The sequence below is a fragment of the Salvelinus sp. IW2-2015 genome, unplaced genomic scaffold (assembly GCF_002910315.2).
Source record: "Salvelinus sp. IW2-2015 unplaced genomic scaffold, ASM291031v2 Un_scaffold2074, whole genome shotgun sequence".
Taxonomy (NCBI): Eukaryota; Metazoa; Chordata; class Actinopteri; order Salmoniformes; family Salmonidae; genus Salvelinus; species Salvelinus sp. IW2-2015.
In genome coordinates, this window is record NW_019943416.1 from 54,928 (window position 1) to 71,878 (window position 16,951).

General features: G+C 45.9%; 2 protein-coding genes across 2 annotated transcripts in view; one reads left to right on the forward strand and one right to left on the reverse strand.

Moving 5' to 3' along the window:
• LOC112072896 (exonuclease 3'-5' domain-containing protein 2) overlaps positions 1–6,142 on the forward strand; it is a 16,564-nt gene extending 10,422 nt beyond the window's left edge. The window contains 7 exon segments of the mRNA XM_070439965.1: positions 2,050–2,188; positions 2,274–2,389; positions 2,627–2,810; positions 3,415–3,426; positions 3,428–3,521; positions 3,524–3,608; positions 4,088–6,142. Of these exon segments, the coding sequence (XP_070296066.1) occupies positions 2,050–2,188; positions 2,274–2,389; positions 2,627–2,810; positions 3,415–3,426; positions 3,428–3,521; positions 3,524–3,608; positions 4,088–4,304 (847 nt within the window). The 3' untranslated portion in view covers positions 4,305–6,142.
• Positions 6,143–11,730: 5,588 nt separating this feature from the next.
• LOC112072897 (BRD4-interacting chromatin-remodeling complex-associated protein) overlaps positions 11,731–16,951 on the reverse strand; it is a 50,639-nt gene continuing 45,418 nt past the window's right edge. Inside the window, 3 exon segments of the mRNA XM_070439966.1 lie at positions 11,731–13,823; positions 14,811–15,359; positions 15,707–15,941. Of these exon segments, the coding sequence (XP_070296067.1) occupies positions 13,490–13,823; positions 14,811–15,359; positions 15,707–15,941 (1,118 nt within the window). The 3' untranslated portion in view covers positions 11,731–13,489.

Here is a 16,951-nt window from a genome sequence, read left to right on the forward strand (position 1 = left end):
AAGAGAGAGATCTGTGGCCCGCGTTGCATAGTTAATTGTAAAAAACAACAACAACAACAAGTTGATCTTAAAGCGCCTAAGTCGACTTTGTTCAGAACTTAATTTTTTGGCACCAACCCAAAAATAAGACGGAGTCGTAGCTAGGTCCTGCGTAACGATGCACATTCTGGAGATGGTGACGTGTCACAATGATGTTGCTAATGCGGCGACAGTTCTAAGACTGTTGCTGTTCTCCCACCGGGGGTGCCATGGCTGTTTTCTTTTAGGGCAGGTGAAAATGTAATTGGTTGTGGGTTTTTTGGGAACAAGTATAGTTTTAGGACCCACTGGTGCAACCTACACTCTAGGTGTAACCGTTGTGAAATGGCTAGCTAGTTAGCGTGGTGCCTAACCCAACCTAACCCTAGGTGTAACCGATGTGAAATGGCTAGGCTAGTTAGCGGGTGGTGCCTACCAACGCTAACCCTAGGTGTAACCGATGTGAAAATGGCTAGCTAGTTAGCGGTGGTGCATAACCAACCTAACCCTAGGTGTAACCGATGTGAAATGGTAGCTAGTTAGCGGTGGTGCCTAACCCAACCTAGCCCTAGGCTGTAACGTGTGAAATGGCTAGCTAGTTAGCGGTGGTGCCTACCAACCTAACCCTAGGTGTACCGATGTGAAATGGCTAGCTAGTTAGCGGTGGTGCCTAAACCCAACCTAACCTAAGTGTAACCGATGTGACATGGCTAGCTAGTTAGGGTGGTCGTGCGGCGCTAATAGCGTTTCCAAAATCGGCATGACGTCACTCGCTTTGAGAAACTTGAAGTAGTGGGTTCGGGCTTTTGTGGACGATGGGCTAACGAATGGCTTGTGGGGTGCTGTTGTTGTGTGCAAGAGGGTCCCTGGTTCGCGCCCGGGTCGGGGCGGGGGACGGACTAAAGTTAAACTGTTAGCAGAAGGCGCAGTCTGCATGGTTTTGCTGGGTATGGACTTTTCCTCGCACGTTGGGCAGCTCTGTATAAGTGTAGTGACTGACCAGGATTCCTCCATCACTGTTTATCCTCGCCACGTTAGGGCAGGCTCTGCTATCCAGTGTAGAGACTGACCAGGATCCTTCCTATCAACTTGTTTAAGGAAGTTCCCCTTCTTTAATGAACGTGCTTCCTCCCTGCCCGCAGATGGACAACCCCTCTGTACACTGTGAGCAAGAAGAAGGCCAAGTGGTACCTATAAAGGAAATAGGAGGTACACCATACGGCACTGCCAGGTCCTAAACCGCCAAGTTAACAGGGCACGTGCAGGTACTAAACCGGCCCGCCAATCATACAGCAGCTGCCAGGTCCTAAACCCACCAAGTATAACAGCACTGCCAGGCGCCTAAAAACCACAAGTATAACAGCAGCTGCCTGGCCCTAAACCACCAAGTGTACAGCAGCTGCTGGCCCTAAACCCGCCAAGTGATACAGCTGCAGGAGCCTAAACCCACCAAGTATACAGACTGCCTGGCCCTAAACCCCCCAAGTGTACAGCATGCTGGCCCTAAACCACCAAGTGTACAGCAATCGCCTGGCCCTAACGCGCCAAGTATACGCAGCACTGCCTGGCCTAACCACCAAGTGTACAGCATGCCTGGCCCTAAAACCAACCAAGTAATAACAGGCACTGCCAGGCCTACAACTAAACCCGCCCAGTATTTCTTTATATGAATGAACATTTAATTGGAATACATTGTTGGTTTCACCTACTGTTAAATGTGTTTCAAAAATATACTTTTTTTTACAAAAGCCCTAGTTACTTGATTTTTGAAGTTGACACTAAATTCATTCCTCTCTTCCCCATTCTCGCTCCTCTCCCCTCTCTACTCTCCCTCTCTACTCTCCGCTCTCTATCTCGCCCTCTCTACTCTCCCTCTCTACTCTCCATCTCAATACTTCGCCATCTCTACTCTCCATCTCTATCTCCCCATCTCTAACTCTCCCATTCTCTAGCTCTCCCATCTCTACTCTCCATCTGCTACTCTCCATCTATACTCTCCCATGTCATCTCTACCTCTTCTCCGTCTCCCAGTGTGCAGAGTGGAGAGCATCCGTTCAATCGTGCGTCTCTTGTTCTGAGCCGTGGTGACGTCAGAGTCCCAGCAGGACTACTACCTGACTGCAAGGAGAACGCTGTGTGTGGTGTGTGGCAAGAACGATCTTATATGCAGGTGAGGTAGAACTGTGTAGTGGCAAGAACGACTCTTATATCAGGTGAGGAGAACCCTGTGTGTGGCAAGACGACTCTTATATCAGGTGAGGGGAACCTGTGGCAGAACGACTCTTATATCAGGTGAGGAGAACCTGTGTCGTGGCAAGAAAGACTCTTATATAGGTGAGGGGAACTGTGGCAAGAACGACTCTTATATCAGGTGGAGGGGAACCTTGTGGCAAGAACGACTCTTCTATTTCAGGGAGGAGAACCTGTGTGTGGCACTAACCTAAACATTTGTTTTTTATTAACATTGTTTTTATTGCCAAACACTTTGGGGCTACAGTGTGTGCTAATGAAATAACCCTGTTATTCATCATCCCCCCCTCTTCTTACCCTATACAGGAAGAACATCGTTCCTCTGAGTAGCGAGACGTCACTTCCCCCGGAGATGAAGACCACAATCCATAGACATCTTGCTGCTGTGTACTTCCTGTCAGCTCGCCTGCAATGTCCACGATGGCTTCCTGAAGCAGCAGCTGGCTGATGAACACGCCTGCCCCCAGGTAGGGGCCGGGAGGTTGTGTTTTGGGGGGGGGGCGGGGGGTGGTAGGGGCCGGGAGGTTGTGTTTGGGTGGGAAGTAGGGGCCCGGGAGGTTGTTGTTTGGGGGGGTAGGGGCCGCGGAGGTTGTGTTTGGGGGGGTAGGGGCGGAGAGGTTGTGTTGGGGGGGGGGGGGATAGGGGCCTGGGGAAGAGGGAAGCGGGAGAGGTCGTGTTTGGGGGGGGGGGGGGTAGGGGGCGGTAGAGGTTGGTGTGTTGGGGGGGGTAGGGGGAGGAGGTTGTTGTTTGGGGGTAGGGGCCGAGGACGGTTTGTGTTTGGGGGGGTAGGGCCGAGGAGGTTTGTGTTTGGGGGGGTAAGGGGCGAGGAGGTGTTGTTTGGGGGGGGCGAGGGGGTTGGTGTTTGGGGGGAAGGCAGGGAGGTTGTGTTTGGGTGGGGGGGGGTTGTGTTTGGGCGGGGGGTAGGGGCCGGGGAGGTTGTGTTTTGGGGGGGGTAGGGGCCGAGAGGTTGTGTTTGGGGGGGGCCGAGGAGGTTGTGTTTGGGGGGAGCCTAACATGAAAACATTTGGCTCACCATTTTCTTTTTTAAACGGATGTATAGTATTTTGAATACTCTGACTTGGTAAATTAAAATTGCTCTAACTCAACTGTGTGGATTAATTTCTACGCCCGATGGGTTGTGAGGAGGGCGTGCGTCTGCCTGGAGGAATCTGACCGCAGAGGTTCGTGTTCTGCAGGCCGTGCCCTCCTGACTGGCGGGGGAGGGGCCTCCTGGGACCCGGAGAGACGAGCGGCAGGACAGTCATCAGGAGTTTCTTCAACGACCCCGGCGGGGAGCTGACGACAGACACCCTGCAGAGTGCTGCTGGACTGGAGACACGGTGAGAGGGAGGGGGTAGACTGGAGGTAGATATCACCACTCACTGCAGAGACCTACAGGCCTGGAGACACGGAGAGACGGAGAGGGAGGGGGTAGACTGGAGGTAGATATCGCCCCACACTGCAGAGACCTACAGGCCTGGAGAGACGGAGGGGGTAGACTGGAGGTAGATATCGCCCCACACTGCAGAGACCTACAGGCCTGGAGAGACGGAGAGGGAGGGGGTAGACTGGAGGTAGATATCACCACTCACTGCAGAGGGCTACAGGCCTGGAGACGGTGAGAGAGGTTGTTGAGGAGCTATCAATGCCAAGGTTGTAGGTTCAATTCCCACGGATCACGTGCACATACTCTAAATGTACTGTCACGTTGGATAACAGTCTGTGGCATATATTATAAACTATGAATTTTTATGATTGTTTATAAAAAATGAAATGTGTGGCCACTGAAGTCCTTTCTTCATCCCTGTCCCCCTCTCAGGATCTTCAATGAGAGTTACGTTCCCCACGGGCTGAAGGTGGTGCAGGCGCACGCCAAGCAGGGTCTGAAGGGGTTAATGGGCCTGGAACGCCACTGGAGGCAGCACTTCCTGTCTACCATGACACCGCGCTACCTCCCTCCTCTCTGGTCGGTCAGCCACAATCACAGCAAGTTCCTACGCAAATACGGCGAGGATCTCCTCATCCAGCTCAACTGAACTACAGTCTGCTTTTTTAACCTGAAAGGCCCAGGCAGTTTGGCATGACAAGGAGTCTAATGAAATGGATTGGTACCCAGGCTCCATCTCTCTCGTTCTCGTTCTCTCTCGCTCTATTTGTCCATCAGCTTCTCTGGATCACCGTTTTAGTAGTTWAAACAGAAGCTACATTATCGACACTGGAGCCCAGAGAGCTGACCGACTACGGTGTCTGACGGTAGTCTCACCTACGGCTGTGACGAGGYAGTCTGTCACCCTGTTCCTATATGGTGGCATACATGTTGAGTGTCAGACATAGAGACTTGGATAGACTTATGGATCGAGCAGGCTTTTATGGACCTCGCTTGAACTCAAAACGTCCCATACAGGCCCTCCAATGAACTGGAGCCAGAGACTAGCAGAGACCATTGGCTGAAATGGTACCCCTCTTCTTTATAAAGGGCAGTACTTTAGACCAGGGCCCACAGGGATCCACCATATAGTGTCTAGAGCCATTTCAGGTACGACCTAGCTGGAGCCTGAGGAGATGGACTAGATCGCCTTGGTTCTGACAGAGGTACGACCTAGCTGGAGCCTGAGAAGATGGACAAGACCGCCTTGGTTCTGACAGGTAAAATAAGTCCAGTATGAAGAACACCATCCTGGTCCAATGCTGCAGGATTCATGATGAAATTATATTGCATATGGACACTTTTTTTTAACCAACACTGTGGTTTGGTTTCCCAGACAGATTGACTTGTCCTGGTCTTAAACAACCATTTAAATGGAGATTCTCTCCAGGACTAGATTTAATCTGGRACCAGGAAACCAGCCCTATGTATAATCAATATATAAAAAATTTGAAATGTGGTTTTCACCAATTTCAGAAAATCATGTATTTTAGACTACACTGAAACCTGCTCTTAATTGTCATTAAAATATAAATAATAATTTCCCCCTGCAGGTTTTCAGCCCTAATGATCATTCCTATGCAGTTGTGTATGTGCAGAAGTCAACGGTTTGCTTTGCGAAAGGTAACTGTAATTCGACGACACGTTTTTGAGGTTCCCATCGTTGTTTATCTTCAACAGATCAGACATTATGATATGACCACCRGCCATTGGATGTGTCGCAAATGACACTACTTTTGAACAGAACCCATAAGGCAGTGCGTTTTTTATATATATATATATAGTGATTTAAGGCTCCATTTCAGTCACAGCCATTCTCAGGTTCAGTAGGACAATGTCGAGCGTAGAACGGTTGGCTTGGCGACGTGACATCACTTCCTCCTGTACTGTCTGGATGCATCCCATATTGCACCCTATTCTCTACATGGTGCACTACTTTACATCAGAGCCCTTTTGGGTAGTGCACTACATGGGATACATCCCATATTGCACATTATTCTCTACATGGTGCACTACTTTACATCAGAGCCCTTTTGGGTAGTGCACTACATGGGGTACATCCCATATTGCACATTATTCTCTACATGGTGCACTACTTTACATCAGAGCCCTTTTGGGTAGTGCACTACATGGGATACATCCCAATGGCACCCTATTCCCTATGTTGGTCATGGATGTGTTCTGTCTGTCTCTCTAATCAGGACACCTCATGTCACATGTTTTAGTGTGACTCTTCCCCTCGTTAGAAGAGACTAAAATCAGGACATCTTCATTCCTCTAACAACAGTTCCATTCCAACCCCCCCCCCCCCCCTAATCGTTTCACATTGAGATAAGGACCAGCTTGTATGTATAGGTAGCCTGAGAGTGATTAGATTCATTGGTTAGTAAAGAATGATGCCTTCACGTACAGAGCGGCTAACCTGTTAACGCGTGCAGAGCGGCTACGCTGGTAACGTGTCAGAGCGCAACCTGTTAACGCGTGCAGAGCGGGCTAAACTGTTAACGCGCAGAGCGGCTAACCTGTTAACGCGGTGCAGGAGCGGCTAACCTGTTAACGCGTGCAGAGCGGCTAACCTGTTAACGCGTGCAGAGCGGCTAACCTGTTAACGCGTGGCGAGCGGCTAAACCTGTTAACGCGTGCAGAGCGGCTAACCTGTTAACGCGTGCGAGCGGCTAACCTGTTAACCGTGCAGAGCGGCTAACCTGTTAACGCGTGCAGAGCGGCTAACCTGTTTGCAAAGCAGAGATTTTCATGTTCTTGAGCATGACAATTGCGTTTTTGTTTAAATTGAGAATTGTTTAACTTTAAAGAAACCAGCAGCTTTTTCTTTTATTTACATTTGTCCAGATGTAACCCCCATAGAAGCTGTTCTGTTTCCCTAATATTGTAAAATAAAAGATCACATTTGTCTACTTGTGAGGCTGGTTTTGATTATTCAGAGTGGATGGATTGTAGCGTTGTCGTGAAATTCTTTAATCTCTCTGGTATCATTGGGACGCTAGCGTCCCACCTCGACAACAGCCAGTRAAATTACAGGGYGCCAAATTCAAACAGAAATCCCATAATTAAAATTCCTCAAACAYATAAGTATTATACACCATTTTAAAGATAAACTTCTTGTTAATCCAACCACAGTGTCCGATTTCAARAAGGMTTTACGGCGAAAGCACACCATGCGGTTATGTTAAAACAGCGCCTAACCACAAAACACCATACAGACATTTTCCAGCCAAGGAGAGGACTCACAAAAGTCAGAAATATCGATTTAAATTAATCACTTACCTTTGATCTTCATCTCGTGGCACTCCCAGGACTCCATGTAACACAAATGTTCGTTGAGGTTGGTCGATTTTCAACTCATCGCCTATTGAGAACACTGTAGGATATGGATCTGTTTGCACTTCCTACGGCTTCCACTAGATGTCAACAGTCTGTAGAACGTTGAATGAAGCGTCTACTGTGATGTGGAGCCGGATGGGAGCTGTTTGAGTCAGTGGTCTGGCAGAGAGCCAGGTCCTGGTCACGCGCATTCCCTGGTCATTCCACATGATATCGACTTGCGTTCCATTACTTCTATAGACACAAAGGAATTCTCCGGTTGGAAGGTTATTGAATATTTCTGATAACAACATCCTAAAGATTGATTCTATACTTAGTTTGACAAGTTTATTCGACCTGTAATATAACTTTTTGAAGTTTTCGTCCGACGTTCGCCTGGACCTGCACGAGCGTTTGGATATGTGTACTAAACGCGCTAACAAAAGTAGCTACTTGGACATAAATGATGGACATTATCGAACAAAACGAAAATTTCTTGTGGGAGTCCTGGGAGTGCATTCCGACGAAGATCAGCAAAGGTAAGTGAAGATTTATAATGCTTTTTATGAGTTTTGTTGACTGCACAATTTGGCGGGTAACTATGGCTTACTTTTGTGGCTGAACGCTGTTCTCATATTATTGAATATTGTGCTTTTGCCGTAAAGCTTTTTGAAATCTGACACAGCGGTTGCATTAACTTATGGCTGCAATCCCGTTAACGGGATGATATGACAACAGCCAGTGAAAGTGCAGGGCGCCAAATTCAAATAGAAATCTCATAATTAAAATTCCTCAAACATACATGTATCTTATACCATTTTAAAGGTATTCTTGTTGTTAATCCAACCAGTGTCCGATTTTAAAATAGGCTTTTTCAGCGAAAGCACCACACGATTATGTTAGGTCACCGCAAAATCACAGAAAAACACAGCTATTTTTCCAGCTAAAGACAGGAGTCACAAAAAGCAGAAATAGAGAAAATGAATCACTAACCTTTGATCTTCATCAGATGACACTAATAGCACTTCATGTTACACAATACATATGTTTTGTTCGATTAAGTTCATATTTATATCCAAAAAYCTCAGTTTACATTGGCGCCATGTTCAGAAATGCCTCAAATATCCGGAGAAATTGCAGAGAGCCACATCAAATAACAGAAATACTCATCATAAACTTTGATGAAAGATACATGTTTTACATAGAATTAAAGAYACACTTGTTCTTAAAATCAATCCTCAGGTTGTTTTTGTCATAAATAATCAATAATATTTCAACCGGACAATAGCTTCGTCAATAGAAAAGGAGAAACAAGAAAGGCGCTCTCCCGATCACGCTGTCTGGAAATTGTCCACTGTCCACTCATTGAAAGTGCTATATCTCCCTCGTTTTTCAGAGTAAAAGCCTGAAACAATGGCTAAAGACTGCCACATGTAGGAGAAGCCATAGAGATCCTGAACTGGTTCTAATCTTTGTATGGTGGATAGGCTTTCAATGGAAAAACATCCTTTCAAAATAATAGTACTTCCTGGATGGATTTTCCTCAGGTTTTTGCCTGCCATATCAGTTCTGTTATACTCACAGACATTATTTTAACAGTTTTGGAAACTTTTTAGTGTTCTCTATCCAAATATACCAATTATATGCATATCCTAGCTTCTGGGCCTGAGTAGCAGGCAGTTTAATTTGGGCACGCTTTTCATCCAAAATTCYAAATGCTGCCCCCTACCCTAGTGAAGTTAAGTGAGAGAGACTTTGTTATTTCTTCAAACAATTAATCTTGATTTGATTTTTAAGAATTGCAATAATGAAGCTGATAAACGACCACCCATCATTGATCGTTTGATAACCCAACCTTACAGAAGGAATCATGGGTCTTTTTCTATATAGCTGACACTAAAAATGCTTAGTCATGGCTGATTCCACCCCTTCCCTGCAGCTTGGTGCGTCACAAGCTATCTTGTGAGTTTCGTGTTTCTCAGACGCCAAGATGATTAGAAACAACGAGGGGTTTGTTTTACTCCTCCAGGCTATCTCTAGCTCGGGTCCCGAACACCAACTCATTCTATGGAATGCAGGCTGTAGGTTTAATCACCAAACCATCACAAATCAATTGCTAGTGCCAAGCGCCAGAGGCCCAAATCACTCACACAGATGAGAGTACTGAGAAACCTGATTTGATGCATAAACAGTATTATAACATAATCTTGTAAYTTTTCTACCATAGTGTTCAGTTAAATACATTGCATCTACATGTTTTATATCAAGAATGAGATGGGGGGGGAAAAACCACCATCAGTTCATTTGAACAAGAAAAACACGAACACTTGTTTTTAATACAAAATCATTTTTAATAGTCTGTAAAAAAATGTTGTACAAAAGCGTTGTCCTTTTACATTTTGTAAATGAACGAATCGCTTCTCGTGTCGTTTAGCTCCCAGGAGTCTAGTTGGATGTTGTCCATATTAATGAMGTTTCTACAATCCCCTGTTGTGGTGTTAAGGCCTCTTGATATTGCCATTAAAAACAATCTGTTAGYCAAATGGTTTCTGTCTTTTTGTGTTGAATCAGTATATAACATGGTGCTGTCTCAAATTTACACCCCTTTTTTTCACTGTACAGTGCTCTACTTTTGACCAGGGCCTTATGGGCTGTCTAATCACACCTTCTAGTTTCGCAGTTCAGTCAAAACAACAAACAAAAATACGTTACAAAAAATGGCTCAACAAGCAGAAATTCCCTCATTCGCCCCAAATGTTCTTCAATTCAAAACAGTAAAAAAACGTTTTTGTTTGGTTCAGTGCTGCTCAACAGACGTAACAGTGGAATGTCTTGAGGACACAACTATGAACGTGAGGCACGTTCAGATGGAAAATATGCTATGTATTCTGAACAAAAATATATAAATGCAACAATGTCAAATGATTTTACTTAGTTTTCTATATGGAAATCAGTAAATTGAAATAAGTTTGTTAGGTCCTAATCTATGGATTTAACATGACTTGGCAGGGGTCCAGCCATGGATGGGCCTTGGGAGGGCCTAAACCCACCCACTCGGAATGAGTTTTTCTCCCACAAAAGAGCTTTTATTTCAGACAGAAATACTCCGGCATACGGAACATTTCTGGGATCTTTTATTTCAGCTCATGAAACATAAGACCAACACTTTTTACATGTTGCAATTGATCTTTTTTGGGTCGGTATAGAAAAGAGCAGCTAGAATCACGTCAGCTCTATAGATGGAATTTACTGAACAAGCCTTGGACCAATCATACCCATGTCCATAGTATCACTATGAACTACTGAATTATCGCGTTGCCCTAGCAGCACTGTACTATAAACCTATTACTGCATACCAGATATTTCACATTTTGTTAATACTAGTGGAACTTGTGTGTTGATTTTACAAAAACCCTGAATCCAAAAGGTGATTTCCCCCAATTCTCTTAAATGGTTTCCGAGTAAAGAGTTTACACACAGAAAATGCACTTGCTTTTACTTTCACATATTCAGGCTCTCAGTTTAGAGGTCAATAGAGTACTGGTAGATTATTATATAACGACAAACACTCAATTACAAAATGAAAAGTATTGAAATGTGTAACACTCTCCCACATTAATTTGGCCTTTTTACATGAATGTAGATTGTCAAGTGTACAAGCCAAACAGCGACCTGCTTTTACGTTGTTTTTCCCCACATTTGTGTCTAAGTATTATTGCAGCCTTGAACATACAGGATAAACATAAATAGCCTAATCCGAGTAATATACAGTTGAAGTTGAGTCTTACATACACCTTAGGTTGGAGTCATAAACTTGTTTTCAACACTCCACAATTTCTCGTTAACAAATATAGTTTTGGCAGTTGGTTAGGACTCTACTTGTGCATGACAAGTCATTGTTTTCCAACAATTGTTTACAGACAGATTATTTCACCTGTATCACCAATTCCAGTGGGTCAGAAGTTTACATACATAAGTTGACTGTGTCTTAAACAGCTTGGAAATTCCAGATAATTATGTCATGGCTTTAGAAGCTTCTGATAGGCTATTGACATCATCTGAGTCAATTGGAGGTGTACCTGTGGACGTATTTCAAGGCCTACCTTCAAACTCAGTGCTTCTGCTTGACATCATGTGAAATCAAAAGATCAGCCAAGACCTCAGAAGAAAATTTGTAGACCTCCACAAGTCAAAGTGTTAATAAATTCCGCAGAACAACAGCAAAGGACCTTGTGAAGATGCTGGAGGCAACAGGTACACAAGTATCTATTCCCAAGTAAAACGAGTCCTGTATCAACATAACTGACAGGCCCCTCAGCAAGGAAGAAGCCACTGCTCCAAAACCACCATAAAAAGCCCGACTACGGTTTGCAACTGCACATGGGGACAAAGATCGTGTTTTTGGAGAAAATGTCCTCCGTCTGATGAAACAAAAATAGACTGTTTGGCATAATGACCATCGTTATTTTTTGGAGGAAAGGGGGGACACTTGCAAGCCGAAGAACACCATCCCAACCGTGAGCACGGGGGTGCAGCATCATGTTGTGGGGTGCTTTGCTGCAGGAGGGACTGGTGCACTTCACAAAATCATCATATGAGAGAAAATTATGTGGATTATTGAAGTAACATTCAAACATCAGTCAGGAAGTTAAAGCTTGGTCGCAAATGGGTCTTCCAAGAGGACAATGACCCAAGCATACTCCAAAGTTGTGGCAAAATGGCTTAAGGACAACAAAGTCAAGGTATTGGAGTGGCCATCACAAAGCCCTCACCTCAATCTTATAGAAAATTTGTGGGCAGAACTGAAAAAGTGTGTACGAGCAAGGAGGCGTACAAACCTGACTCAGTTACACCAGCTCTGTCAGGAGGATTGGGCCAAAATTCACCCAACTTATTGTGGGAAGCTTGTGGAAGGCTACCTGAAACGTTTGACCCAAGTTAAACAATTTTAAGGCAATGCTACCAAGTACAAATTGAGTGTATTGTAAACTTCTGACCCACTGGGAATGTGATGAAAGAAATAAAAGCTGAAATAAATCATTCTCTCTACTATTATTCTGACATTTCACATTCTTAAAATAAAGTGGTGATCCTAACTGACCTAAAACAGGGAATTKTTACTAGAATTAAATGTCAGGAATTGTGAAAAACTGAGTTTAAATGTATTTGGCTAAGGTTGTATGTAAACTTCCTACTTCAACTGTATAAAGCTGATGATTCTCCTAGTTTTTGGTCCAAGGCTGGTAGAAGATGCAAGTGAGCTCCAGTCCGTCTCTGGTGCCGTGCCAAATGGCATCCTATTCCTTATTTAGTACACTAGTTTTGATAGGGAATAAGGGTGTCATTTTGGACGTACTTGGAGACCTGTAGACCTCTCACTACACTACAGAACCCTCACACAGAAACCCTCTCCTCTTATTGCTTGCTTGTTAAGAAGTTTGGGATCTGTTCTCATCTTTTAACCAAAAAAAAAAGACATTCAAATCACAGTTAGAATCCAGCGTGAATGGAAAAACGTCAATTTTTTTTTCTCGAAAAGCAGGACTATCTTTCACACCCTGCGTCAAATCTTTTCTCTTTTCGCTGTGACTCTTGACAGGCTCCTGTGTGAATGTATGGGATACATTCAGAGATGCAAAGTTGCCATTTTGCTGGTGTATTCAGGGGTGTATTCATTAGTGCACACCACAGCAAAACGTTTTTTTTGCAACAGAAAACATTTCGCAACCGAAACAAGAGGTTCTATTGGACAAAAGTCAGGTAGGTGTTTCCCTCCCGTGTTTTGCTTCCGCTTGTTCGTAGTGAATACACCCCAGATGAACATAAGTTTCTTTGGGGTTCGACAGTCTGTCCGTTTGGGGTTAAACCGTTATGTTGAAAGAAAGAATCATCAGGTCATTCACAATGTTCCTAAAAACACTGACTCACTCAAACTCACCATCTACCCCCAGGCACAGAGATTCACACGAAGACAACCTTCCTGCTCTTAATAAACCCAATAACCACATTTTAAAACAGTTGGCACAGATTATTGAAATAATACACTGTATAGGATTTTCTTAGTAATATATAAAGCAAAAATAATAATAATTCACATTTGAACAACATTTTTTTTTTTTTTAACAAAAGTATAAAATGAATAATCTCAGTCTGTTGCTCTCCTGCCTCTGTTTCTCACTGTTACTTATAAATATGATGACGTTCGGTTACACCTGGCGTCGTGATCCTCAAACTACCACTGACACGGTATATCTCCTACTGAATTAGATTTAATCTCACATGTACATCAAATGAAGTATCTAGAAGGCCATCTAGAAGATAATGCTTGGTGTAAATTTCTCTGCATTTCCTGTCTTTTTTTTGTGCCTAGTCTTTACCCCTCGTCCTCCTAGCTTGGTTAAACCAGACCAGAACGTTTTGAAACAGGCTGAGATCTTTCCCCTCCCCTCCAGGTGTCCCTCCTCTCAGGAGTCTCTAGAGGTTTCCTTGTAGGATGCTAGTGATGGTCTGGTCCAGTAGGGAGGCGGGGCCTGCAGCCGGGCACGCCCCCTGGATCCGGGGCTGGGATGCAGCCGTGGGACCCTGCAGGCGCTGCAGTTCCAGGATGCTGTCGATGGCACTCTGCAGGTGTTCACTGAGGGTGTTGTCCTCTGGCAGGGGGGGTTGGGGGCTAGGACTAGCCTCGGGCCTGTAGCTGGTCTGGGAAAGAGTCATTACGTGGCCGCACCAAGCGAGCAGCGGGTGTTTTTTAGATGGCCACCAAACAATTAAAGAACAGAACATTATCTTTCGCTTCAATACCGAACAGCTGAAGAGAGTTCGATGAAACTGGATCATAATTTCAGTGAGTAGGTGAGGTGTTTCCCTCCCGGCCGGGTTTTTTTGCTCCTCTTCGTTCCTCTTTGTGTCCGTTAGTGAAATGCCCCCCATAGATTTGAAATTGAACCATAGGGTTTCTTTGGGGGTTCGACAATAAAGTCCGTTCCGTATTTGGGGATATTATAACGCGTTGTTGAAAGACGAAGACATCATATACACGGTCATTGCGACGAATGTTCCTACCACAACAGCTAATCAACTCACAGGCTCACAATCTCCCCCTGGCCAGACGATCAGCACGGGACAGACAGCGCTTCTGGTGCTTTAATATAAACCCTAATAAGCACATTTTAACCACAGTTGGCACCAGTGCATTAATTAAAAAGAATAAGAAAAGTATGCACTGTTATACGTGACACTTTTGTCTTGCGGGACGTAATATATAAGCAAAAGGCTAATAATACTATTTTCGCAATGTTGGAACAACATGTATTTTTTTATTATTGGAACAGAACCGTATTAAGGAAGTCAATGTAATCTCAAGTCTGATGCCTGTTTCTCCTCGCCTCGTGCTTCTTCTTTCACTGGTGACTGAGATGTATAAATATGGTGAGCGTTTCCCAGTTTAATAAAACCTTCTTTTTCCCAAGGGTTAGTTTGACTGTATCTGCGTGCAGAATTTCTACCCACTGACAGCGGGTTCTGTTGTACTGATCTTGTGGATACTCACCTATGAGCCTGAATATAGATTGTATAGGTTTCAAATTACATGCAAATGAAGTATCTAGAAGGCCATCGTAAAGATAATGCTTGGTGTTAAATTTCTCTGCATTTCCTGTCTTTTTTTGTGCCTAGTCTTTACCTCGTCCCTCCTAGCTTGGTTAACCAGCACCAGAACGTTTTGAAACAGGCTGGATCTTCCCTCCCTCCAGGTGTCCCTCCTCTCAGGAGTCTCTAGAGGTTTCCTTGTAGGTGCTAGGTGATGGTCTGTCCAGTAGGGAGGCGGGCCTGCAGCCGGGCACCGCCCCCTGGATCCGGGGCTGGGATGCAGCCGTGGGACCTGCAGGCGCTGCAGTTCCAGGATGCTGCGATGGCACTCTGCAGGTGTTCACTGAGGGTGTTGTCCTCTGGCAGGAGGTTGGGGGCTAGGCTAGCCTCGGGCCTGTAGCTGGTCTGGGAAAGAGGCTGGGGCCGTGTTAGCTGGTCTGGGGAAGAGACTGGCCTGTAGCTAGTTTGGAAAGAGACTGGGGCTGTCGCTGGTCTGGGGAAGAGGCTGGGCCTTCGCTGTCTGGGGAAAAGGCTGGGGCCTGTCGCTGGTCTGGGGGAAGGCTGGGCCTGTCGCTGGTCTGGGGAAAGTGGGGCCTGTCCGTGTCTGGGAAAAGGCTGGGGCCTGTCGCTGGTCTGGGGCCTGTAGCTGGTCTGGGGAAAAGGCTGGGGCCTGTAGCTGGCCTGTCTGCCTGGGACGGGAGGTCCGGAAGCGTGGGCCTGAAGCGTTTCAGTTTGGGGGGTACTCATCTCTCCAGGTCTGGAGAGGGAGGCTCTAGACAGGCAGTCTGTGGGTCTAAGCTCGGCATAGTAAGGGCGTTTGTGGGAACTTATATTGTGAACGCAACCCTAGCATGCTGTGCTGAATCTGTGGCAATACAATTGCCTGCTCGACACATGTGCCACTATGGTGTGACTTTGTCCTGTTTTTGCTCTGGGTCTATGGTATGGGGCAGGCTCGCGTTCAACATCTCCTCATCGATTGGATGGGGCAGGAAAGGCCGTCATGTGGAGGAGCCCTGCTCAGTCAGATCACCACTTCCATTGATCATAATGGCCGGTTAGGTACCGCTTGTGACCAGAGAGGGCTGTAGGGCAGCGGTGCACGGTTCAGCAGCTGCAGGTGTGTGAACCACCATCCTGGATCCAGCCTTGTGTTTGATGGTGAGCCTAAGCCTGCCGGCGCTTGGTGTGGAGTGGTAAGGTCCTCTGAGTCCCGCGGGCGTCGTCGGAGAGTCTGGTCCAAGCTGGGGGGAGGGGGGCTGCCAGACCGATCCAGCCCCCACACGGGATGACCTGTAGCTGGAGGACTCAGATGCATGGCAGGTCATCAGGAAGGACTCTTGTGGAAGCTCCAAGCATGAAGGGTACAAGGGGAGAGAACGCTACACACCGGTGTCATTTACATAACACTGACTGACTGATGTTCACAGAAGACCACTCATTAACTGTCAGAAGAAAGACTGCAGCAACATTAAGGGTGTCACTTTTGTTAAAACATCACACAGTGCTTCACTTTTATCTCCATGATAGCCCGTCACAGTAGGTCGCTACACACTTACCGTACACCTGTTAGGTACACACCTGACCTGTAGTACACTACCTGTACAACCTGTAGTACACTACCACCTGTACCTGCACACTGTAGTACACTACACCTGTACCTGTAGGTACACATAACCTGTACACCTGTAGGTACACTACACCTGTACCGTGCACACCTGGTAGGTACACTACAGCCTGCACCCTTAGTACACTAGCCTGTACTCGTGTACACCGTAGGTAACACTACCCTGTACCTGTAGTACACTACACCTGATACACCTGGTAAGTACCACTACACCGTGTACCTGCACACCTGTAGTACATACACCTGTACCTGTAGTACACTACACCTGTACACCTGTAGGTACACTACGTCAGCCTGTACCTGCACCCTGTAGGTACACGTACACCGGCTGCACGTACGCCTGAGGTTACACACACCACGGACCTGTACACCTTGTAGGTACACTACACTGTACGCTGTTTACACTTGTACGTATACCTGTGACGCACACTACATGACCAGAAGTATGTGACACCTGTTCGTTGAAACAGTCTCATTCGCAAAATCATGGGCATTAATATGGAGTTGTTCCCCCCTTTGCTGCTATAACAGGCCTCCACTCTTTCTGGAAGATTGTCTACTAGATGTTGGATCATTGCTGCAGGGACTTGTTTCCATTCAGCCACAAGAGCATATAGTAGTCGGGGACTGGATGTTTGGGCGATTAAGCCTGGCTCGCAGTCGGCGTTCCAATTCATCCTAAAGGTGTGCGATGGGGTGAGGTCAGGGCTCTGTTGGGGGCC